Below are 27,189 nucleotides of genomic sequence, written 5' to 3'. Positions count from 1 at the left end.
CTGACAAAGGGCTAGTATATAGTGCAAAAGAAAGAATTTTCAATAACATGCTTTAACTGCAATACGTACACTTGACGAAAGGCCAAACATATTCATAAGAGACAACCCCATCTTCTCGTCAGAGAGGATGTTACATAAGGACTATGCCCGTAAGAGTTAAATTGAAGAAAATCTCTGGTCGTGAGTCTCAAGAGGTCTGACGCCAATTGTTTGGCGGCGAACCACCAGTCGTAAAGTAATTTTGACTTTGATTTGGAAGTAGAGTCCTCAAAATGAAGGGCTCTGGAACAAATCAGAGTCATCTAGCGGCGCCTACCCCCATTCACAGACCTCCATGTAGTCCTATTTCAGATTTCAAGCTTTCACGACGAATAAATTCATCAACATCTTCTCAGGCGATGAGGCGGCTAAGCTAAAGGCCAACGTTTCGGAGACAAGACAATGAAGATAACTGTCATTTCAGATGTAACGCTTTGTAGTCTGGTGGATATACACCAACGTTTCAGGGGAACCTGCTCCCTCCACTTCAGGGTAGAAGAAAATGGAAGCAGCAGGTTCCTTCGAAACGTTGTTGAATATCTTCTAGACTGTACGGTGTCGTATCCTTTTGCAGTCACTGCCATGAGAACATCAGTGAGACAGTCTCCAAAACGTTACTTTTTAGTCCATCAGTGACACGTTTTCTGGTAATTCTAGAGGATTCCGGTTTACGTAAGAATTTTCCATACAATTCTGTTCTCTTTGAATTCATATGCTTCCGTCTGTTTTGGTTTGCAATTTCCTAGATATCTGATAACGCTTTTCAGTTTTCTAAACTTGGAAGTTTAAATTTGAAATTGTCGCATTGCAGTTTTCTATTGCTTAAATGTTTATCTGTTTAAAATGTTCCCCGTTTTCTTTAAGGGTTTGTGTTGGATTCGTGTTTCTTGATGTTGTTAATGACACTTTTATACACAAGATCGTACACATCTATAGCCCACGTGAAATCGATGTGGTTGAATTTTGCGAATGGAATTCTGATTAGTTCTACTTCGCCCTTCAGGTTGCTGGCCAGGTGCTTCACATCCTGTGAACAGAGTACAACGTACTTTTAACTTGTTCATCCACAGTCTTTCCCATACCACTCTAATGTCATGATGAATCAGTTCCTATTCTACTAAAGAACTCTACTTCAGCGACGAAAATTATCCGTTCTAGCATCAAAAGAGATGGGAAGGTGACCATGAGGCTTAAGTAGGTAAGGATTTAAAAAAATTCAGTTATGAAATATTTCCAGACCACTCACGGAATGTTCCTGGAAATATCGAATAAAATCTAGATAACTGTGGTTCAGGGTAGCCTGTAACCTGGCCGTGATTCGAACCTAGTACTTTTCATTTACAAGTCTATAATATTGCTCACATTTACATCAACGAACTTGGTAAGAAGATTCGACAGGAATTCTGTGGTTGATGAATTTCCGGAAATAGTGAAATGTGGAGAAAATTCTTTGGGATTGGACCCAGGATAGCGCACTTTTTTTTTCTTAATTGCTAGTGAGGTGGGACTAAGTCCCTTTAACTGCGGCCAATTCTGGCCTCTTGTACCAGCCCCAGATGATAGGTGAGGGTGATTGTGGAGCAATTGGTGGAATGGAGATTAGCAGGGTAAACCGAAGTACTCGGAGAAAACCTGCCCCAGCGTCACTTTGTCCACCACAAATCCCACTTGAGCAGACCCAGGATCTAACCCGTGCCGCCGCGATAGGAAACCAACGACTTAGCCCCACCCCACTAGCAATAAAATAGATAGATAGATAGATAGATAGATAGATAGATAGATAGATAGATAGATAGACAGATAGATAGATAGATATTCATTAAAAAGGTACACGTTTCAAATGTCGTTTGGTAACCGGGCATCCTGACTGAGCGTTTTCGTGTTTTTTCTCAGTATCTACATAAGTATTCAGGAACAATACCTCGCAGTTCTGACCTACATGCACTCTCATTCTGCATCACATAACCTACAGTAGTTGAGACAAGAGCGTCAAATAACCTGTCAGTTTATCGAAAACGCGTGTCAAATAATGGGACACATTAAGGATAATCCATTCATTTATTTGGCTATGAACTTACTGGACCTAATTCATAAACGAACACGGCTGCTGATTATCGATTTCCCCCCCCCCTTGGCACTACAGCCCCAGTGGGCCTAGGCCTATCTCCATGAACTTCTCCGGATTATCGAATTACCGGTGTCGTTGACGGACGGTACCTACCGTCTGAAATAAGGGGCTACCAGTTTGTAATTTTAATTTCGCTGTAACTTACGTCCATATTTTTGGACGAGAACATTGAGGACAGATCTGGACTGATTGTGTCTGTATATCGAAAGGGGAACTTAGTAAGGTAAAGCTGTCCCTTTGCACAACTAATTAAGCACTACACCATGAAGACGTATGGTGGAGTGGATGTATAGATCCACGTATGCATGACTTCGGCACAGAGTTGCACGACTTCCAGAGTCGTGAGACAGTACTATAGGGTCATGAGTCCAGTGGGACTCGGAACCAAGAGTGACTGTGCTGATAAAGGCCAGCAGCAATTTATTCGACCGACCGACTTCGTCCCTAGTTGGAGGTGAGTGTTCAATTTCACGTTCCGACCGCTATACCCACGGGGAAAGCCCCCAGTATCCATTGGATAGGAGGCTGGGTGAATCCCGGAATAAGCCTGGGCCACGTGGAGAGGAGAAATGTCCTGCTCATACCGGGACTTGAACTCCGACCTTTCGGCCGTCCTACCCCTAGTCAGTCGCTATACTTACTGCGCAAGAAGGCAACTTAGATCAAACATACTCCGTGGCCTGTAGTCCGCAAGCGAACTACACCGACCGAGCGATCGCCGTTTGTCGGCGAAGTTAGTGACAACTTTTTGCTGATAGAGGGTGTCACGTGGTCAGCGCAACGAATCCCCACTGCCGTTAATCTCGGTTTTCTAGACCGGAGCCTCTGTTTTCTTGAAATAGCTCTTCATTATCCTCACGAGGCTGAGTGGACCCCGTTCCAGAGCCCCTACTTCTCAGAAAATCTGGTATGGCTGGGAATCGAACCCGGAACCTCTGGATCTGTAGGCAAGAACTCTGACCACTAGACCACAGAGGCGGTCGGGAACTTAGTTCACTTTAGAATTATAGTGTTGTGCATAGATTAATTTCATGCAAGTAAGTCAGTTTGTCAACCCTGCCCTTATGACTTTAACATGAACCAGTGTTATGGTTCAAATATTTACCACAGATAAGAACCAAAAAACGACCGTGTCTCCCATATTTTCTATCAGCAAGACGAGGCATGAACTAACAAAGGAGCGGAAAAAATATGGTGATTTAAGAATTTCAAGATGGTGACTATGAAAGTTATTCTTCTGGAATGTGACGTTGTGTAGTCTGGTAAACACTAACTGACGTTTCGTAGAAACGTACTCTTCCAGCTTAAGAATATAAGACAAAGGTATGTATCTCCAAAAACGTCTGTAAATATCTACCAGACTACACGACTTTGCGTCTTAAAACAGCGTGTCTCATAGTGGGAGCATCGTAGCTTGAAATAATTTTAAGCCTAATAGGTCACATTAACTTACAAACAAACAACGTAATAGAAAGGTACTTCACAAATATCATTAACATTCGATTAACCGGGTTCGATCATATCAACCGATATCATTAACCGGGTCCGATCTCGGGTCTGGTCAAGTGGGATTTGTGGTGGACAAAGTGGCGCTGGGGCAGGTTTTCTGCGAGTACTTCGGTTTCCCCAGCCAATCTTCATTCCACGAATTGCTCCACAATCACCCTCACCTATAATCTGGGGCTGGTACAATAGGCCAGAAGTGGCCGCAGTACAAAGGACTTAGTCCCACCCCACTAGCAATAGAAAAACATTCATTAGTAAGAGCCGGGATACTTCAGTTGTTGTAGCGACAGGCTACGTGATGGACGCCTGGGGTTTCGATTCCAGGCGGGGGAAGAATTTTTTTTCTTCTCCACAACGTCCGGACCGGCTCTGAAGGCCATCCAACTCCATATCGAACGAGTACCGGGGGTAAAGCGGCCAGGGCGTGAAGTTAACCACCTATATCTAGTGCTGAGGTCATGAATGGTGGAGCTATACCTCCACTTCACCATATCTCTTCATAGCATAGTATTTAATTAATTATCACAGGGACAAATTTACCTGTTACCAGGATGTCCAACGGCTAAATAAACAAATTTGTATTTCTCATCCCCGAAGGAAGCCATGGGGCTTTAATTAAACCTTGGGACCGAATAGCAGGGGGCTATGAAACAGAGCAACCCCTCTACACCCAGAAATCTGGGTACTGTTTGGTGCCCCGTTATTGCAGCCCCGGAATTAAAAAAGTTGTAGAATTTGAAGTTCTCACTATCTGTGGTTATGGATGGTTGAGAATATTCCACATCTTTCCGGGATATAACGCCTTGTAGTCCGTTGAAATTCAATCGACGTTTCAGAAGAGCTTGTCTGCTCCAGCTACTTGCTGCCTGCTACATCTTGGTTTCTTGCTTGACTCACTCTTCAGCCATGAATATGAAAGCGGCATGTTCCTCCGAAACGTCGGTTGACTTTCAGCGGATTACAGTGTTGTATGGCAGAAGATAGAACACGTGTTGGGTTCGAGACAGGACGTGTGTCCATATCTGCTGCTTTAGAATAGAAGCACTTATGACACTTTATTGATATAAATTTCAGTGGGCAAGCTAACTCAAGGGTTAACGCTTCTGACGTGTATTCGGGAGGTACTCGGTTCGAATCTCTGCCGCGACATCTTCTTTTATGACTTGGGTTTTTTCTGTTTCTCCTCAGTCTCTTCGGGCGAATTTCGGGACAGTAGATTGTAATGGAACACGAACGCTTCCTTTCAAATCCTTTCCCTATCATCATTCATTAATCATCTACCATCGAACACTATGTAGCCTGAGCTACTGATGTCGTCGTTAGAAAACCCTTAAACGAATACAAATAAGCATATAACAAATTCTGAAGGAGTGCCGTCAGTTTAGGTATGATTTCATTCCGTTACGCATCATACCGACCGAGCGACCGCCGCTTGTCAGCGAAGTTAGTGCCAACTTTAGCGGAGAGGTGTCGCGTGGTCAGCGCAACGATTCCACACGGTCGTTAATTTTGGTTTTCTAAACCGGAGCCGCTATTTCTTTTCCTTTTTAGTAGTTCCTCAGTTATCCTCACGAGAGTGAGTGGACCCCGTTCCAGACCCACTACTTCTCAGAAAATATGGTACCTCAGGAATTTTAGTTAGGAAATCTGACCACTAGACCACAGAGGCAGTCCATAGTTCGCTTGCGGACTAAAGCCACGGAGATTACGCATCATGGTTTCTAAAAATATAATCCATTGAAACACCGATCATGTTTTATGGACACTGTATAACTTCATTAACTGCGTTAAGATAGATTCGAAAGGCCTGTTTCGATCATGTGATCACTATCTCTAATTCATATTGATTTATAGGTCATCTATCTATCTATCTATGGCTCTACAGCCCTTGTGGACCTTGGCCGCTTTTTCAGTTTCTTAATCTATACACAGTCGGTAAGAGTCCTTGGACGGGGGATCAGCCCTTTGCACAGCCACTACTTACACACATAGCAACACAAACATAGAATAAACGTACACAGACATCCGTGACTTGATTGGGATTCGAACCAACGAGCCCAGTGTTGCAGTGGTCCGCGCAGCCACTGTGATCGGCGATTTGTAGGTTATGGCTTGTCAAAAAGCCTACTTGGATGGGACAGCTGTCTGTGCCGTAGTTTTTCGCAACTCTGCATAAAGTTAACTAATATTTGGGGAGCGACAAGGGTTTACTGACCACTGGCTAACGAAGACGTGTATGGAAGACAAGGAAAGGATATGTCCCGCTAGGCTTAAGTCTTGCTAATCAATATTAATGAAGACACGTGACCCACATGAATGGGCGGGCCGGAAACTGGAGATACTTTCTTAGAGCGAGAAATCACGTTTCACCGGAAACTGCTGGGAACAGAGCTTCTAATCTTCTCTATGTAAAGACATTTCCTGTGGATCTGCTGATAAGCTGTCATCACGTCCCAGCCCACTATACGGAACGAGAGAAGCGTCTTTCATCAGTTTCAAATATTTGCTTGTCTTTTTTTCTGTGTACGTTTATTCGCTATTTATTTAAGATGTCAGTAGCTCAGATTATATCAAGCGGTAGGGCGGTAAATAAATGGAAAGATGTAGAGGCGTGAGCTCGTGGCAACTTAGCGGTACCCTCACTCATGGAGCTGCTAGTTGTGCAACCACTCAAGAATTTCCCTGCATTTTATGGAACCCGAAGGTTCATTACCGTGTTCACAAGAGCCCTCCACTGATCCCTGTCGTCAGCAAGATCAATCCAATGCATACCATTCCATCCTTTCTCTCTAAGGTCCTTTTTAATAATGTCCACCCACCTACTTCTTGGTCTTCCCAGTGGTCTCTTTCCTTCTGTCTTTCCCACCAATATCCTATATGCATTCATTTTCGTGCTACATGTCCTGTCCATCTCACATTTGGCGGTACCATCCCTGAAATTTGCTTCCAGGGACTAAGGAAAAATACGAAAATGTCAGAATATCCAGTCTCCGGACAGAGGTTGAACTCAGAACCTTCCGAATAAAAAGAAGAAACGTTAAGGACTCGACTTGTTGAACATTTTCCATACGATCTAGTTATTACGGTACAGCTTGTGCCATTTCTCCACAGACGAAAAATCGTTTCTAAACATTTTTTTGCTTTTGTCCTTGTTCTGGGGAGTAGTCCGGCCTCAAGTCTGGTTGATTTATACTGGATTAATCCAGGAGTAACATGTCTGATTCATATTCTAAAGGCATCGAGCTCGAATCCGTGTTAAGTGGGTCACTTTTCAGCACAGCACGCCGTGCTCTCAGTTTCAGTTTTGAGGAACGGCCCCAGGGATGGAGGAGCTTGCCGGTAGGATGGGCTAGCTAACATCTCTACGTAAAAACGAGGTACCATATTACGAAATTTTACAACGAATTTTGGATTTCTGCGGATTCTTTGGAACGTTCTAAGCAATGGAAAATGAAACCCGAAATTCCGGACGTGGAATTTTAGTAGTATGTATAGTTAAAGCTCATTTAAATTGGCAGAGTATAAGTTGTATTTAGCACGAGTCGTCTACAGGAGAGTCGGAATAAGAGTGGCTTTGTGTGGTTCAGGATGAAGATCAGTTTTGGGCTTTTGTGAACAAGGGCCTTCGACTTCCATACGAGGCGGTGGAGTTTCTACAGAAGTTGCGCGGCTTTTAGTTCCTCGAGGACTTGCCTCCGTGAGATCAGAAAACGTTCCGAATTTAAACTTGAGGATCAGTTATCTTGACTGAGATATCTCATCGTTTTCCTCAGTCCGTCCAGAGGAATGCTGGGTTATTACCATTAAATAGGCCACATTGGACCATTACAGATCCTGGCCAGCACATTATGTTCGTACACATATTATGTTTCCGGACATGATCCAGCTTTTTGTTTTTATTTAAAGCAATCGTTTCGGAGACTGGATTCTGTCTTCGTCTTCAGGCGAAATCTACTCAGTTGGGCCCAATCGATAGAGCTAATCCCTATCTCCGGACACCAACACAAGATAGGGTATAAAACTAAACACAGCAAAAACTAACTGCACTAGTTAAGATAAACACTAGAAAGAAATCCACAAGTATGAGGCCTAGCACCACAGAACTATCAGAATAGAAGTCATCGCTGGAGAGATAAATTCTCTGTATGGTAGCAACATAAAAATAATTTTCTCACTTAATCTACACTAGACAGAGTTTTAGTTTTTGACTTATGTTAAGTGGATATCACTTCTACGTATTTGGGAGGTAACAGGTAAAGTTTTCCATATGCTTAATTAATTAAGCACCACACCATGAAGACATATGGGGGAGTGGAGGTATAGCTCCATCATTAGTGACCTCGGTAGTAGATGGAAGTGAGTGGTCAGCTTCACGATCCGGCCGCTTTATGCTCGAGGGTAGAGCCCCCCAATACCCGTTTGATAGGAGGCTGGGTGGACCCCAGAGCCGTCCTGGACACTGTGGAGAAGAGAAGAATATCTTCTCCCTGCCGTGAATCGAACACCGGCCGTCCGGCCTGTTGCCCGTCATTATACCAACGATGCTATCCCGATAGGTGTTTATCGTGGTTTTCCTCAGACTCCCACCACACAAAAATGTCTGGATACACTCAAATTACCATCTATTCCTTTCACATCCTTTCCAATTTGTTATTCCCTGGTTTTCCTAGCATTCGACATTATAGCCTAAGCAGATGCGAGCACAGGTCGATACATACTCGCATATCATAGCGGCATTGAGACGAACCCTGTGACTGGTCAGAAAGAAACATAATTTTCATCTTTTCATACAAACCGGTGGGGAGGCCAGCCAATCGTTGTCAGCATAATAGAGGGCAATAGGAACAGTGATCTTGCTCAAGTCGTACTCTGCTACCGCTTTGCACTCCTCCGAACCACTTTCATCCTTTCTGCATCCGGTGTCAAATTGCTGAAATTTACCTGAAAAAAATTAGAAATTTATTTAATAATGAGTTTAAGTTGTCCATTCATCGCCATAATTAGCGTCTCTGAACAAGAGAGTTAAAGCAGTAACATGGCTAATTTCATATTCATGAGGTACTGGGCTCGAATTCTAGCATATGCTTTGCCTGTCTTAACCTCAATTTTCATGGGTTCCCCAACCGTTCACAGAGGAATTGGGGTTCGATTCCCGGCAGGGACAAGAGAAGCTGAGGATTTTATGCAGAGTCCTTACATAACCTACTAGCCTATTAACCATCGCTAGCTGATTAGTGCGTGGTCAGCGCAACGGATCCCACGGCCGTCAATCTCGGTTTTCTAGACCGGAGCCGCTATGTCCTTGAAATAGCTCCTCAGATATCCTCACGAGGCTGAGTGGACCTCGTTCCAGACCCACTACTTCTCAGAAATGTGGTAGCGCCGGGAATCGAACCCGGGACCTCTGGATTTGGTGAAGTGACGGGAAATTTACCCTGTATTTTACCAGGTTGCATTTAATATCTGGTTCTGGAGAAGCTTAGCCAACCAAAAAAATTGGAGATTTTTGTGCAAATCGAAGATTCAATAATATGTTCATAGCAGAAAGCCAGTGGTTCCTGTTCTGAGCCATTGAATCTAATCTACATACGCAGTTCTATTTCTTCAAAGTTTTGTACAATATTATCACGATTTAGGGGTGTGACTCTAGACGGGGTTTTGATTGGTGAATAGATTTACTGACCGCTTATACACACCACTCTGAACTACAAGTAATTACAGCGCCTTCGCTTATCTACACACTTTACAAATCACTACAGCACACGCAAGGCCTCAGTCTTTTACAGTCTTCCCTAGTCATTGCTTGGTAACAGCTCTCAGCAATGGAGATTCTTCAATTTCTGTGCTCACGCCGTTGCCAGCTGGCTAATACTACTCACAACTGAACTCGCTGATCCAACTGTCCTAGTTACATCTTTGCATGGACCACATAGAAAGCACAGTTCTTCTATTGTTGCGTTCGTGTCCGTTGCCGCGGGAAAGTGTTTACCGAGCTGTTGCCCAGAAACGGCCACGGAGCGCGCCACAAAAACACCTTCTTTTGTTGTTTTTGGCGTTAACTAGCAACGGCCGCTGTTTACAGAGGCAATGCTTAGCAACATGTCCATATACCACACTATAATCCCACCATCTACGCCTAGGTCTCCGAAATGGCCTCTTCCTTTGAAGTTTTATGACAGGAATTTTGTATGTATTTCTCAGTTCCCCTATTCGTGCCGCATTTCCCATCCATCTCATCCTCCTTAGTTTGATCGCCCTAATAAAATAATATTTGATGTAATTATAAATTCTGGAAATTCTCTTTGTAAACACTTACGGCTCTGAATCTCTTGAGTGTAATGTAAAATCGTTTTTGTGGACGCCCCAGCAGGTGTTTGGCCCAGAATCACAGGTAACAAAGTCTGAAAACAAAAGAATCAGAGAGGAATGTCTGTCAGTTACTGCGACAAGTACTATCGAGGTCTAGACATGCAATACACGATTTCCTCTTGTCAAGCGAAATAGATGGAAAATACATACAACACAGTCTAAGAGAGGTTCAATAGAAACATGGATGACGACGGCTACTGTCGATCCACTCCGCCAAGTCCCATAAAATCGTCGTTAGCATTGAGATATAATACGAGGGTAAGTCAGTAAGTAAGTTACAAATGGATATAGAACTTAAATAAGAGTACTGATTTGAAAAATTATTTTTTTTCTCAACATAATCTCCCTGTACATTAAGGCACTTGTCCCATCGTTTCACAAGTCCCTGAAAACCAGCAGCATAAAATTCTTTGGGCTGCTGTCGGAACCAGGCGTGTTCACACGGCATGACCTACCTCATAATGCATGACAGGTTAGTTTTTCACAAAGTCTGTGCACGATGGGTGCCGCGCATGCTGATCCCACAACACAAAATGCAAAGAATGGGTCTGGCATTACAGCATCTCAATCGCTACCACGATGAAGGACACGATATGCTAGCCCGAATTGTCACAGGTGATGAGTCTTGGGTTCACCATTACCAGCCCGAGACAAAGCGTGCGTCTGTGCAGTGGAAACATTCTGCGTCGCCTGCCAAAAAAAGTTTAAGGTGACACCATCCTCCAGGAAAGTGATGCTCACAGTCTTCTGGGATCACGAAGGCATACTGCTCACCGCATTCCCGCCTCAAGGACAAACCGTAAATGCCGACTCCTACTGTAACATCCTCAGGAAACTTCTTAAGGCCATTCATCGGAAGCGACCAGGACTCCTCACCAAAGGCGTGTTGCTCTTGCACGACAACGCGCGTCCCCCTACTGCCAACAAGACAAATGTGACGCTGCGAAATTTCAAGTGGGAAGTCCTCGAGCATCCTCCGTATAGCCCCGACCTTGCTCCAAGCGACTTCCGTTTGTTCGGCCCTCTTAAACATCATCTTTTTGCTGAAGATTTTCCCGATAATGAAGCTGTAGGAAAGGAAGTCACCGCCTGGTTCTGACAACAGCTGAAAGAATTTTATGCTGCTGGTTTTCAGGGGCTTGTGAAACGATGGGAGAAGTGCCTCGATGTTCAGGGAGATCATGTTGAGAAATAAAAGAATTTTTCAAATCAGTACTCTTATTTGTTTAAGTTCTCTATCCATTTGTAACTAACTTATTGAATTACCTATGTACTACATTACAATGAGTAACAGAACCGGATGCCTTTCTCACAGAATTCCGTAGTTTATTAGTTAAAACCAATCGCCTACAGGTTTTCTTCTTTTGCATCTTAACGTCGACTGAATGCGGCATCCCGTGTTTTACATATATCAAAATATTATAATATTGTCACGCGTGAGGGGCTAGCGTGACTAACAACAGTGGGTTCTGGATTTGATGATTAGGTTTATTGGCACTTCTTTACAATTACAATCAATTATAACAGCTCACATATTGAATTCCTACTGAACGACGTATGTTTGACGAATGCTCTGAAGTCTGAGTCTGAGTCTTATGTTACGACCGACGCTCAGTTGGTCAGTCTGACTTGGAATAAAGCACCCATCTGGGGCTTAAGACCAGATTTTTATTACTGTCAGACAGTTTCGGGTTTGTTGATGAGGGGCGCTCTTTCTGACTAGAGGACGGGCTGTCGTTTACAGTTGCTGCTGGCCTTCGCCAGCGCAGTAATTTTCGGGTCCGAGTCCCGTGGGTCTCCCTGGTTCAGGGCCGCCACTATAAAGTTTACTGTTGCTAAACTGAGCCAACAATACACACGTTTTGAGCTGCTCTGAATGCCGCCTGTCTGTGTCTGTGTATCATTGTGTTTGTGCGCATGTACGCCGTGATAGCGCCTGAAAGATTGGACGGATTTTAATCATATTCGGTATTTAGGAGTTTATTCGTCAGAGGTCGGTGTTCGGGAATCCAAACTTTCTATTTGCAAAAATATGGACCCTCCCTCAGATGGGCCCCAAGAAGCCAAATGTCTACTTTCTATCGAACTGCCCTAACGGTTGTTATTTAATCCCTAGTAATTTATGGATACCATCTGTTTAAATAAGACTGCATAAATGGTATTTTCAGAAAGAAAATAACGGTTCGCACGCTAGGGGCGCAAAAGCGAAATGGGCTTGAACGGTTGGACGGATTTCGTTGGTATCAGGTATTCGGTCAAGGTCAATCTTATATAAGAAAGTATGTGCAATTTCTTTCCAATGGTTTTTATCTTACTTTCCTCATTTTGGAAAAAGAAATAAAAATTGGCTTATGAAATCACCTTGCTGTCTGTGTATCCCCTCCCATCAACTCTTGAATGCCTGAACGAATCTTTATGAAACTTTGTATGTATATCATGACATCTGAGACCATATCAGCGGCGTATTTTATAAATCCATCCCGTCATTCTGTTTGTATGTGTATCGCTACCCCCATCGTTGCTAGGCAACGGCTCGGTAAACTTGTTCCAGCTGCAGCTTATACACACAACAATAGGGGAATTGTTGGACACAGCGTTTTATATGCTTTCCGTGCCGAATAAAAGGAGACTGAATATCTGAGTGCTAAATTGCTGCTGGCCCTCGACAGCACAGTGATTCTTGGTTCCGAGTCTCACGAATTTCCCATGGTCACATTTTACTGTCTGACGGCTCTGGGAGCCTTCCAGACCCACTCAGTGGATCAAAGGAGAGTCTTTATATCTGTCTGTGTATCTGTCTATCGTTCTCGCGGCAACGGCTGAGTAAACACGTTCCCGCTGCAACGAAGAATTGTTGGAAATGTCTTTTTCTATGCGGTCCGTGTCATATCAAAGGAAAGTAGGCGATTAGTTCTCATAGCTTTTTGTTGGTATTATATTCCTGCCTATTGTAGGGTCTCCCAAAGTGGTCTTTTCTCCTCAGGGCTTTGTACAAAAATGTGTATGTTAATTGAATAGTACTTACCATATTGAATTGTTGTGCGTCAAACCCGGCGACGACGAAAATGAGACCTTCACAAATCTGCTTTTCTATAGTTACAAGCTGGCAACCGACTTTCTCTAACCACTGGATTATTTTGTTGTGAGGCAGGAATTCTCCAGTTCCCAAGTAATGGGAAATATACTGCAACAACAGACATACCGTCAAGAGTTACTTTGGCATTAGAATTTTTACATATTAACTAATTAACGAACCCACTAACTAACGGAGTGACTCAGTCAATGTAATGATTAGGTTGCCGGGTGGACGTACGTAGACTCGGATTTCGATTCCCGGCTGGGGTAGAAATTTGTCTCTTTACCGCCGTGTCCAGACCGGTTCTGCCACCCACCCAGTGGACACTGGGGGCCCTCTCCCCGGGAATAAAGCGTACGGGGCATGGAGTTAATCAGTAACCCCCCACATCCAGTACGGAGGTGCGTGAAGTTGTAGCTCTACTCTTTAATTAATCACAAGAATAAATTTAATTTAATGTCTTACTTCTAAATATCAACTTTAGCGGATAGATGGTGTCACGTGGTCAGCGCAACGAATCCCCACGACTTCGTCGACAAGCTGCGATCGCTCGGTCGGTGTAGTTCGCTTGCGGACTAAAGCCACTCAGTTTTTTTTTCTTACCTCTATGTCTCTCGAGAATGGAGCCAGAAGCCTTATGGGACTCTTGACATTCCCCATGAATGCTACAGGCGCCAGGCTCACCATAAACTGCACTTTGTCATTGTATTCGGGTCTCATGGTTGTCAATACGTAGAACATAGTTGTGCCCATAGAATGGCCGACGTAGAACAGTTTCTTGTGATTGGTGATGTTAAGAATCCAGTCGATTTCTGCAGGAAGGTCGTGGACACCCATCTCGTGAAAACTACGCCAAAGAAATGAAGTAGCAAAATATGTATTTTCTGTTTGTGAATGGACGCCAAAATTAGCATATTCAGTGGTACAAACGACTATTATCTTACAATGGAAGACGCACAACTTTGCAGTTAATTGTAAATATTGTCACGATTTACGGGGTTATTGCCTGACTTGTAAGATGGGTAAACAAAGTAAAAGTAAAGCTATCCCTGTAACAGGCCGTGAAGGCCCATAGGGTTGTGAGACGTTGAGGGTCCCACATTATCTAGACAATCGGCTCAAAGATGGCGGTAAGGTTGTCAGCCTTACGCGCCGGCCGCGCTTTACTCCCCAGAAAAATTATTTAATTAATTCCTGGTACTCATTTCTCTTAGAATCTGAGTCGACCCCAGGACCTAGTGCGGCCAGAAGAATTAGGTCAATTGAAAAAATCCAATGACCTCATCGGGACTTGAACCCGCGACCTTCCGGCTTGTAGAAAAGTGCCTCAAGGCCGGTTCTGGATTGAATGATTGGATTTATTGGTACCTTATACACATAACTCGGGACTGCAGGCAATTACAGCGCTATCTCTGATCTACGCACTTTGCAGTTCACCGTTGCACACGCACTAGGTTTCTGTCTTCACTAGTCGTATCCTGGCAACAGATTTATACCAGTCTCACTGCCACTTCAGATCACATGAAATCTTCTTGTCACAGTCTAATTCCTTTCTTGCCGTTTCTTCTCAATCACCTTGGACTGCCATCTCCAGAATTCGATCCAGTTCTTGACAACAACAAACTGCTCAAAAGTCAAATTCACATTGCGACTGGCGGTCAGTCATTCAGTAAGTCTTGTTGTCGAGTCCAAGCCCAAGTCCAAGTCCAATCCACATTGCGACTGACGATCAGTCAGTCTGTCTGTCTTGTTGTCGAGCACCAGGGTCCTGTCCATTTTGGGCGACCTCTCTGACGAGAAGTCGGATCTGTCATTTGTCAGTCATAGTCCGTATTAGTAAGTCCATTATCAGTATTTACATATATTTACAGATTTAATCTTAATTCCTATTTCGTTGTACAATTTATACAAGGCCTCTGTCAGTCCAGGCTCAGTACAACAGATTATGCCCTATTTCACATTGGAACTTTTCGTTATATAGCCTCGGGGCGGACCCCACGGAAAGAACAGTCCTCTGTTGCCCCTTATTGTTTTAGGCGTGTTTACTGATCGGTTACCTAGCAATAGAAGTCCTATTGTTGCACGTTGGCTCCCACGGGAATGTGTTTACCGAGTCGTTGCCTAGTAATGCGTCTATACGTCACAATATATTTACCATCTTATCCAAGTGAACAAAAAAACGAGTGTATGAGTTACACACACCACTGGCATAACTCCTTCACGAGCCAGTACTTATTGAACATGCGAATATACATCTACTGCAGACTGCAGATTTTATATATGTGAAAAAATGATCCTTGAGATCAATGAATCAGCGAAGATTGCATTATAGTCTGTCTCCTGAAGTACGTATCTAATGCCCCACTACAGAGCAGGTTTTCATAGCGGTCATACTTTATACTTGTGTTCTGGGCGTACCACTTTCGAATCCCAACATGAGTGAGGTTCCCCCCCTCTTTACTTCAGATTTCCTTCCAGAATTTTGTATGGATTTCTCTTTTCTCCAGTGCATGCTACATGCCACTTGTCCCCCTTGATGTGATCGTCCTTGTAATAATTGACGGCCGGTCACAGTAGCTGCGCGGTCTAAGACATGAACTGTCTTCGCTCGTTCGGACGCTGGGATCGTGGGTTCTTCGAATCCCACTCAAGGCATGGATGTTTGGTGTGTATGAGTTTGTTCTGTGTTTAGATAGCGGCCTTGCGGCGGGCTGTTCACTCGTTAAAGGAGTCTATGAAAACTGATTACGGAACTGAATAAGAGGCCTGGGCCCTGAATGGCCTGAAAGAGCCATTGAAGAAAAAATCAATAATTGACGAATGGTGCAAATTATAAACCTCTTCCTTACAGGTGGGTAGCTTTCTGCAGCCCCTATTACTTCCTATCTCTTCATTGCAGATAGGTAGCTTTCTGCAGCCTCTGTTACTTCCTACCTTTTCATTACAAGTGGGTAGCTTTCTGCAGCCTCTGTTACTTCCTACCTCTTCATTGCAGGTGGGTAGCTTTCTGCAGCCTCTGTTACTTCCTACCTCTTCTTTACAGGTGGGTAGCTTTCTGCAGCCTCTGTTACTTCCTACCTCTTCATTGCAGGTGGGTAGCTTTCTGCAGCCTCTGTTACTTCCTACCTCTTCTTTACAGGTGGGTAGCTTTCTGCAGCCCCTGTTACTTCCTACCTCTTCATTGCAGATAGGTAGCTTTCTGCAGCCTCTGTTACTTCCTACCTTTTCATTACAAGTGGGTAGCTTTCTGCAGCCTCTGTTACTTCCTACCTCTTCATTGCAGGTGGATAGCTTTCTGCAGCCTCTGTTACTTTCTACCTCTTAATTACAGGTGGGTGGCTTTCTGCAGCCTCTGTTACTACCTACCTCTTACGTATTCATATTCTCCTGAGCGCCCTGTTCTCATTTTCCTCAGTCTTTATTCTTCGCTGAATGTGAGAGACCAAGTAGTGAACTTTTCCCCATAATATAAATGTCCGCGCCCTTTCTAGAAACTTACCTGAAGTTCCAGAACTCCGGGTCATCAGTGGACAGGGTAACATGGGCCCTGGAATACGTGTTTCCTCTGCAATTGCCTAACCACACGTCGTAGCCGAGGTCTGCGAGAATATACGCTACGGAGAAAGGAAATCTCGAGCATTAGACTTACTAGAAGATATGAAATTAAATTATTTGCAACTGGGTGATGTAATAACATTTTATGGGGCATTCCTTATGGGAATACATTTTTTAGCCAAGAAGCCACTTGAACAGTTTTACAACAGCGGGAATATGATCTTTCACTGCCTCAATTAGTGAACTGTTTTACTTACATAAACGAGTAGGTTACAGGCTGCACGATGGAAGAGTCGGGGTTAGATTCCCGGCAGGGGTAAGAGAATTATTTTCTTTTCTACAGTGTCCAGACCGGCTGTGGGGCCAACCCAGCCTCCTATACATTGGGTACCGGGGGCTCTTTCGCCTTATATAAAGCGGCCGGTGCGTGAAGCTGACCAGTCGCCTCCAACCCGTGCCGAGATTAAGAACGGTGGCGTTATCTTTCATCTCCCCGTACGTCTTCATGACTTGGTGTTTAATGAAAAAGGCCCAGGGATATTTTACCTTTATCTTTACAATTTCTTTACTCATATACATTGTCGCATGTCGTGAACCCGGAACAGATACTTCCATGGAAACGCAATAGCAGTGGACCGTTGCGTAGGAATTGCCAAAAAACACACCCGTTTCCCCGGATATGAAAGCACAACGGATGGCTCGTTGCAAAACAACGGCTGAAACCAAACACTTCTACAAAGTGTTCCTAAGCAACGGATTGTTCCTTGCGCAACAACGGATGAAATTAACCCTTCCATAAGGTATCCTCCATCCCGTCCGAACGCTGGATATATAAGAGAGTCCAGCTCCCAGTCGTAGGAGGCGGGTTCGAATACCTCCACCATGCCCCTGCGAGTGGTAGGAGGCGACCAAAAGGGAAGTCTCAAATCTGAGACAGTAAAATATGGTCACGAGTCTCATGGCACTCGAATCAGAGAAAGACTGCGCTGGCAAGTACCAGCAGCATATACAAAAGACAGACCCGTCCTGTCGTTAGAGAGGATGCCCCACAAAAACAAGACCGTAACTGTCAAACAGTAATGAAAATCTGGTCGTGATCCTCAGATGGGGCTCGACACCAAGACTTACTGACTGACCGACCGTCAGTTGCAATGTGACTTTGACTTTGTGAGTTAGTTACTTAGTTTTCAGAGACAGTTGAAGTCTAGCAACCACCGAGAACAGATATGGCTAAGTGTGCAGTACAGCTGCGACGTAAGACGGCAACGAGATTAACGGTACAAGAAGGGGCCGCGCCATAGCTCAAGCGGCGGCCCGGGTTCGTTCCCGGCTCTGGTCAAGGCGGGATTTATGGTGGACAAAGTGACGCTGGGGCAGGTTTTCTCTGAGTACTTCGATTTCCCCTGCCAATCTTCATTCCACCAATTGCTCCACAATCACCCTCACCTATCATCTGGGGCTGGTACAATAGGCCAAAAGTGGCCACAGTACAAGGGACTTAGTCGCACCCCACTAGCAATAAAAAACGGTATAAAGAAAATTGTGATACGGAAGGTGATAATAATTGTACTCACTAGTGTAAAAGTGAGCGTTCAATAATTTTTTTGCTGAATCTGACTCGTGACAACTGGTTTCTCAGAAGTGGGTTACCACGGTAACACGCGACAATAGTTTATCGTGTACATATAGAAGACTTACCTATCTTATGAAAAATGGCATGTTGACCTAAACCGAGTTGAAGTGATAACATAACCTAAAATAATTTCCTATCATACGTCAATGAACCCTTTCGCTGCATATTATTTTCTCGCAGCTGTCCTAGAATAATGTCATCTTAAGGTAAACTTATAACAAAACGCAAAAAAGTAGCCCATTGAATGAAATCGAATGAAGCCGCGAAAGATTATTTTTTTGATCTGGACTAAAGTCGGATATCGCACTGAATGGTGATGGATCCTTGTTCGGCTCAAGTCGAATATCGCACTGAAAGGTGATGGAAGCTTATTCGACTCAAGTCGAATATCGCACTAAAAGGTGATGGATGTTTGTTCGACTCAAGTCGAATATCGCACTGAAAGGTGATGGATGCTTGTTCAATTCTATTCGAATAAAGCACGAATAGGGCTAGTAAAACAATACAAATGTATGCCAAGCATTTGTTACGTGACGTCAGTACTTACCTAAACTTTTTTCGGGACCATTGGTTACCCAGGTCGATGAGCTTGCCAAGAGGCCATGTTGCAGCATCACAGGTGTCCGGGTAGAGTTGTACACAGACTTTCTTCCATGGGGAATCCGGTGCAGTGTGAGCAAGTATCCGTCATCGGTGACTACAGTGTGGGACTCAGCCGGATAGCCGTACTTGCGGATCACTTGTGGCTGCACACACATAATTTATTTATTTGTCGGACTGGTTTAGGATGGAATGGTATGGATTAGATTGATGTGGTTCAGGATAGGACCAGTGGAGGGCTCTTGTGAACACGGTAATGAACCTTCGGGCTCCATAAAATGCTGGGATTTTCTTGAGTAGCTGCAGAATTTGTGGCTCCTCCAGAAGGGCTCAGCTCCATGAGTAAGTAAGTAAGTCGAGGGCTGCGCCATAGCTCAAGCAGTTAGTCGCTGGCTTCCCACCGCGGCGGCCCGAGTTGGACCCCGGGTCTGGTCAAGTGGGATTTGTGGTGGACAAAGTGTTGCTGGGGCAGGTTTTCTCCGAGTACTTCGGTTTCCCCTGCCAATCTTCATTCCACCAATTGCTCCACAATCACCCTCGCCTATCATCTTGGGATGGTACAATAGGGCAGAAGTGGCCGCAGTACAAGGGACTTAGTCCCACCCCACTAGCAATAAAAAGAAAGAAGTAAGTCGAACTGATTATGGTCGAATTGCTAGTCCTGCTTCGTATTTAAGAGGTCCTGGGTCTTACATCCCCTCCCCTCGGATGCTGGTTACCCTGCCTGATGGGTTTTTGTGGTTTTCCTCAGGGATAGAATTGTGATATGACGGCTGGAAACAGGAAGAGTGGAGTCGGAGCGAACGTCCATTGCCGAGGAACGGCTTGGTAACCACGTTCTCTCTGCAGCGATTAGCAATGAATGAGTCGTTGATCGGTATCAGGGACATTCCCGTGACAACGGAAGGAATTGACTGTTCGACTTGGTGACTTCTATTCGGACCCGAAATGACTGCGCTGGTGAAAGCCAAGAACAGTTGTAAAACACAGACCCTTCTTCTCGTCAGAGAGAGCGCCTCACATCAACAAACCCGCAACTGTCTGACAGTAATAAGAATCTGGTCTTGAGCCCCAGTTGGGTGCTGTATTCCAAGACAGACTGGCCGACTGACCGTCGGGCGTAACATAAGACTCAGACTCAGACTCAGACTCAGACTCAGATCGTATAGTAGAGATCAGTCGGAGATTCGTGAGAGAATCGTCAAACAGACGTCGTGCAGAAGGAGTTCAATGTGTCAGTTATTATAATTGACTGTGATTGTAAAGAAGTGCGAATAATCCCAATCATCGAACCAATTATTATTATTAGTTACGCCAACCCCGATACGTGACAGTACCTTAAATTAGGCCATGACTATTCGTATTACATGCCACCAGTTCACTTGTCAGTCCGCCAAACAACGCTGTATGCTACAAACTGCTGACTGACACCATGGAGCGGAGTCCTTCTTGAGGTACCGCCAATTCAGCTGCTACGCAAGAATTTCCCAGCATTTTACGGAAACCAAATGCTTAGCACCGTGTTTGCTAGAGCCCACTACTGGTCCCTATCCTGAGCCAGATTAACCCAGTCTATACCACCCCATGCTATTTCTCTCAGATCCATTTCAATATTATCCTCCACCTACGTCTAGGTCTTCACGGTGGTCTCTTTCCTTCTGACTCTCCCACCATAATCACCATGCTCGCTATATCCCCTTCCCATCTCATCCTCCTTAACCTGATCACTCTAATTATGATTAGCGAAGTGTATGAGTTATGAAGCGCCTCGTTATGCATTTCTCCCATTACCCTACACCTTTCCGGTCCAAATGTTCTTCCGATATCATAATTGATTGAATCATAAATACAAATTATGTAAGAAAACTCTAATTTAGTCAGTGTAGAAGGAGCGGTTGTGGCCTAATTTACAGCGTTAGTCTATTGTTTGCTTGCAGGGACTGATTTCTCTCTTCTGGGTTTTAACGCCATGTAGTCCGCTGGAAGTCAGAGACTGCGTGTTACTTCAAAACGCTGGCTGACTCACTGGAGTACACAGTATTATATTGTGGCATATAGACCCGTTGCTAGGCAAAGACCTCGAAAGAAACAACGAGACAACAGAGTTACTGTTGGAAACTGTGTTTTGTACTCTGTCCGTGCAAAGGTGTTATAAGGAAGACAATTGAGGCGAACTTGTTAATAGTCAGTTGAGAGTTCAGTTCTGCAAGGGAGGCTGAGGCGATATGGCGCTATAATTAAGTGAAATTGCGAGCTGTGGACTGTTAGCCAGCGGGCAACGGCGTCACCACGGAAGCTGAAGAATCTCCAGTGTTGACAGCTGTTACGAAGCAACGACTAGATAAGACACTGCAGGCTAGAGAAGTCAGCGTGTAGTGATTTGTAAAGTGTAGAGACCTTTTATATCGTCATTAAGTGCTTGTAGTTCCGAGGTGTGTGTATTATGTGGTCAATAAGTCTATTCACCAAACCAAACCCCGTCTATAGTCACACATACTACGTGACAGTATGACCCTTAAGATAAAACTCTTCATAGCAACCACTGGGAGAACCTCAAATACAACACCCGTAAGTTTAGCCAGCATTATTTTAAAACTGAAGCGATTTATTTTAGTTGTTGGCAATACTGTAGTGAAATGTGCATTAACGTTTCAGGCGGACAGTTGAACAATTTTCATAGTTTTTTTTTTATTGAGTAAGATTTACTTTGAATAATTTTATATTGAAGATACCGTGAAAGTTTTAATTGAAATTCCTTTTTTTCTGATAGCCATGATTCCTTAAATTTACCAAATTTCATCTATATTAAGAGAACTTTCTTCTCTGTAATATGAAGTTTGTCGAATTCCTCCTGAACCGTCATGCACAGCCTACAAGTCCTATTAATAATAGCACGAATAGGGAGTTGAGGAGAATATTTGGACCGAAGAGAGGTGAATGACAGGAGGTTCGGGAAAACTGCACAATGAGGAGCTTCATAACTTGTACTCTTCTCCAAGTATAATTAGAATGATCAAGTCAAGGAGGATGAGGTGGGCATGGCATGTAGCACGAAAGGGGGAGACGAGGAATGCGTATAGGATATTGGTGGGAAAGCCAGAAGGAAAGAGACCACTGGGAAGACCAGGCGTAGGCGGGTGGACAATATTAAAACGGATCTTAGAAAGATAGGATGGGATGGATTGGATTGATCTGGCTCAGGATAGGGACCAGTGGAGGGCTCTTGTGAACACGGTGATGAACCTTCAGGTTCCATAAAATGCTGGAAAATTCTTGAGTAGCTGCAGAATTGGCGGCTCCTCCAGAAGGGCTCAGATCCACGAGTAAGTAAGTAAGTAAGTAAATATAGATTCGTGTAATAAAATGTGATTTTTGTTAATACACATACACCTCTCCCTGAAATTAAATGTTACTCCCGCTGATTAACTTACCGTTGTCAGGTCCACATCAGCGTTGTAGCTTGCCTCCACCTTGTCATCCTTCACTGAGACAGTCCACAGGGTCAGGACGGTGGCAAGGATGAAAGACTTCATGGTGCGTCTAGCTGTCAGCTCGGTCCGTCCCAAACTGCTTTCCGTTTCCCAGCGAATTAAGCCCTCACTGCCTCGAACTTATCCTTAAATACCACCTGTGTCTGTGTACAGTCCCAGCCGGCTGGTTGTGGAGCAACAGAGTGGATTTTTCAGTCGCGTTGCAGCTAACCCTGAAATACATTCGTTCCTCCCTTAATGTCAGAGACCAATTTTCATACCCATACAGAACCACAAGCAAAATTATAATTTTGTATATTCTGACTTTTATGTTTTTAGACAGCAGACGAGAAGACTAAAGGTTTTGGACTGAATGGTAGCAAGCATTACCTGAATTCAGTTGAGCTAACCTCAGCCTTAATTCATTTTTTTCTGTAAGTTACCTTTAGTAACATTCATTTTTATTTAAGCATCCAGTTAAGGGTACTTTGTTGCATTCCTATATGTTACTTACAACTGTCGTCAGGGTTTTCTCTCTGCGCATATGTACTTAGAAAAATTAGATGCTAGAACATTTGCAAGAAATGAAGTCAGACAGTCATTTTTTGTATCACCAGAGTGTACTTATTACTCATCATAGCAGACCTCAACATTGCAGACTTCAAGGCTTTTCCGTCTAGCCTTCCTAGTAAACCTTTGACCCATTAGTCACTACTTTGAAAATAGATCGATCGGAGAACTGTATTATCGACGCAAGATTAGATTTTTATGCTCCATTTTGTTTTTACTCCAGTATTGGTCTGTGTAACATATTCGGTCTCAAAATTATTAATGTAAACCAAAACGCGTCGAATTTAAAACATGATTTGCTTTGTACAGAATGCAGAGAGAAAGATAAGGACTAGTTTTTGTTTTGAAAAAATGAGCTTGGCAATGCCCAACCGGCCCTCTGTAGCAAATTCTTATAAACATCTCATTCTATCATGGCGGTCGTCCGCTATTTGTAAACATGTGCCTTAACTTAACTCTAAGAATATACTATTAATATTTTTACATATACTTCATTTTTATTAAAGTGTATAATAAAATGTATTGTAGATGTTATCTACTGTCATTCTCAACTTTGAACCGAAGATATACCATTACATTATTTAAGCATATATTTTGTAGTTGAAGTGTGTATATATTTTTTGTGCTTCTCTTTATAAACGCATGCTCTAACAGTAAAAATGCTCTACGCACACTATATTCATGGGAAATAAATAAAACAGTACAAAAAACAATTGAAGGGCCCACAGCAAAAGAAAAAACGGGGAACCTCCAGTTCTAGCATAAATTTAGTCTTACATTGTTTCGTATACAATATACAGGGATGATTTTTACTTTGTAGACCGGTTCCACGGCGACCGGTGCCCCGCCGGCTGCGAGGCGCATATAGCATTTTGATGACCGATAACGTTGGGAATGAAGTAGTTACACGTGACACATCACAGGAGGCGCTGAAAAAATTCTATTCCTCTACACGCAGATATCTTTCTCAATTAATTATTTCGTTAAGACAATTCTTCTTGCACTTACAGCACGCCAGACACCAAATTTCACTGGATGCAGCGGGACATCATGGGTTAGATGTGGAGTCTGTGAATTCCAGTAGCAATTATTTTGCGTATTTATGCATCCCTGCCAGTGAAACCACGCTTCATCAGAAAAGAATGCTAATTGCGGTTCGATCTCACCTTCGACAACAGACTACAGAAACCAGCTGCAAAAATGGACCCTCCTAGTTTGATCTCGCGGCTGCAAGGTGTGCATGGATTACTGTTGTTTTATAAGGTCTAAGCTTCAGCAGTTGTATTGCCGTTCTTGCATCAGACTTTGACACTGCAGTCTCTTGAGCTACACGTTTCAGGGATATTCTAGGTGTATGTTCAGTTCTGTCCCCAATGCCAGCTCACTTCTCTTCACTAAGCATTCGGAGCCTTTTGTGTTTCTTGTCTATTGAGAGTCTCATTGTTTTAAGTTTATTCACCAAATTGTGAATCGTTTGTCTGCTGGGAGCTTTTTCACCACGGAATTTACTTTGAAATTTTTGCCGACATTTTCTAGCTGATCCATATTTCATATAGGTGACGTACAGAAATTCACGTTGCTCTAGAGTATACTGCACCATGACGTAACACGCTGCTCACTAATTGTAACTGAGAACAAACGGCTAATTGAGCTGATAACTGCCGCCTACTGCTGACAAATCATAAACAAATTAACACGCGTGAACCTCATTGCTCACTATGAAACATAATGCCGTCAAGAGGTCCACAAAATTAATAACTTACCTTAATTCCAAGCGTTATTGGGCATCAGGCATACTGATTCATTGGCAAAATTCGTATGCTCCTCGTAGCAAGCATCGCACCGGTCGCCGTGAAGCGCAGAGCCGTGAACCGGTCAACAAAGTTAAAAGGCCCTCTGTGTAAAATGTCCCCCGACGTTCTGGCCGAAAACGTGGTGTCTTAGTGATTAGTTACAATGTTACAGTGGAAATTGAACGAATGTGCAGTGTGATTTTAAATGAGTTTTAAAAATATATTTTGTTTTCCCCCAAAATGGAATAATATCCCTTTTGCACTTGACCTAACACACTTCTAACGACATTTTATTCGGCCTTACCTTTTGGTAAATACTGATAAATATATCGTAGAAGGAACTCGTCATTCATACTGTCGCTCAGTCACTGTCACGAATCACGCATATTTTCATTATCATACTGTCAGCACTTCGAACTGTTTTGTTGCGTCATTCATATTCTCGTTAGCTTAGTTTCCGACCTCTGAAAGAATTCAACATGGCGTGACAGTAGTACTTTAATCGATAGCGTCGATAGTTCAGATTCTGTCGCAAGATAGACGTATAATACAGCAATACAAACGCTGGTGGTGACCTCTCTGGGCCGATAGGTGAATTTGGTACCGTTGATTACATGAATATAGTAATATCGTAATGTGTTATACAAGTAGTAGTAGTAGTAGAGTAGTAGTAGTAGTAGTAGTAGTAGTAGTAGTAGTAGTAGTAGTAGTAGTAGTAGCTGTCATGTTCAACATTCAGTAATCAGATACACCAGAGTCTCCATCTTTAACGTAGTCACTGTATAATAACAAAAAAAAAAAAAAAAAAGCGAAAGATTTATTTCAAGAAATGTAAATACATAATTTATTTGCTTTATGTTTCACGGTGATTAATAATTAACGTAAATTCCGTTAATGGATTGTTACACTGTTTGGATGTGGCCGATGTTAACGTTTCGGAAGTACACGCTACCTCGAACTTTAGGGTCGAAATGCGTAAAACGGGCAATTTTTTTATATTTACAAGAACTTTTTTTGAAACAAAATCTTATGTACAGTTGTACCTCTGTTCATGACTTCTCGATTTAAGATCACATTAAATTATAATCCATTAGACTTAGGGCCCTAAAGGCCGCGTCATAGCTCAAGCGGTTAGTCGCTGGTTTCCCACCGCGGCGTCCCGGCTTAGGTCATGTGGGATTTATGGTGGACAAAGTGGTGCTGGGGCAGGTTTTCTCCGAGTACTTCGGTTTCCCCTGCCAGTTTTAATTCCACCAATTGCTCCACAATCATCCTCACCTATCATCTGGGGCTGGTACAGTAGGCCAGAAGTGGCCGCAGTACAAGGGATTTAGTCCCACCCCACTTGCAATAAAAAAAATAGATCCATAAATCTCAATTTGAATTCGATGGGGTTCTGGAGATTTCGGATTTTACTGAAAGGAAATTTAACTGTTTATACAGTTTCGTAAATTCTCTGGTGGCTCGAATCGTAACTGTTAACGATACATGATAAAACATAAATAAAAAAACCCCCGTGGTTTTAGTCCGCAAGCTAACTATACCGATCGAGCGACCGCCGCTTGTCGGCGAAGTTAGTGCCAACTTTTTAGTGGATAGAGGGTGTCGCGTGGTCAGCGAAGCGAATCCCCACGGCCGTTATTTTCGGTTTTCTAGGCCGGAGCCGCTATTTCCTTGAAATATCTCCTCATTTATCGTCACGAGGCTGTGTGGACCCCGTTCCAGACCCACTACTTTTTAGAAAATCTGGTAACCCCAGGAATCGAACCCGGCCTCTGGATCTGTAGCCAGGAACTCTGACCACTAGACCACGAAGCGGTCATAAACATAAATAACTTACTTATTTTTAATAGTTTAAAGGCTTAATGCAGTGTTATTTGATTTATCTGTTGATTCTGTAATAAAAACAATAGAATTTTAGTGTAATAGGGGCTGAAATATTGAAAAATTGGTCTGAGCCTTCAGCAACAAGAACTTACGTTCCTTGTTATAGTAAACTGACTTAGACCAGTTTTGGGGAACACATTGGCTCCTTAGCACGAGGTGCAACTGCATACACTTCTACTCCCCTACTTTACACATATCCACTGTGAAGCTAGAGTCAGCATGTACCTACGAAACGTCGGCAGCATATCTCACATCTGCACAGTGTAAGAACCCAACAATGGAATTAACATCAAGTACATAACCTATGTAGTTTATTGCAGGTACTTCATCCGCTCAACATACTTTGAGTTTTCGTAATGCCCGTAACTCTAGCACTCACAACCAATCTTATATCCTATCGACACTTTTACGTTTAGTATAGTCAAACCCATTCAAAACAATATATTGTTGTTTACTTACAAGCGCCTTTACGAAGCCATTATTAACTATATCTGAGAACACACTTCATGTTATCATGTATGGAGCGTGACTCTAGACGGTGTTTGGATTGGTGAATAGATTTA

At 43.4% G+C, this 27,189-nt stretch overlaps 1 protein-coding gene across 2 annotated transcripts; it reads right to left on the bottom strand.

Moving 5' to 3' along the window:
* Positions 1-876: 876 nt before the first annotated feature.
* On the bottom strand, positions 877-25,217 carry LOC111864999 (lipase 3). Of its 2 annotated transcripts, XM_023852674.2 has the most exons (10): positions 25,044-25,217; positions 24,710-24,866; positions 22,338-22,609; positions 18,854-19,052; positions 16,618-16,732; positions 13,722-13,965; positions 13,068-13,226; positions 9,990-10,074; positions 8,469-8,614; positions 877-1,066 (listed from the first exon to the last, which is right to left on the bottom strand). In XM_023852674.2, the coding sequence occupies exons 3-10, from the start codon at positions 22,437-22,439 to the stop codon at positions 899-901; spliced, it is 1,218 nt and encodes a 405-aa protein (XP_023708442.1). In that variant the 5' UTR covers positions 22,440-22,609; positions 24,710-24,866; positions 25,044-25,217; the 3' UTR covers positions 877-898. The 2 variants fall into 2 exon arrangements, with proteins under 2 accessions (XP_023708442.1, XP_023708441.1); XM_023852673.2 differs by lacking the exon at positions 24,710-24,866.
* Positions 25,218-27,189: the final 1,972 nt, after the last annotated feature.

This window comes from Cryptotermes secundus, unplaced genomic scaffold, assembly GCF_002891405.2.
Source record: "Cryptotermes secundus unplaced genomic scaffold, Csec_1.0 scaffold209, whole genome shotgun sequence".
NCBI classification, from domain to species: Eukaryota; Metazoa; Arthropoda; class Insecta; order Blattodea; family Kalotermitidae; genus Cryptotermes; species Cryptotermes secundus.
Note: the sequence above shows the minus strand (reverse complement) of the source record. Positions and strands in the feature narration are given on the sequence as shown.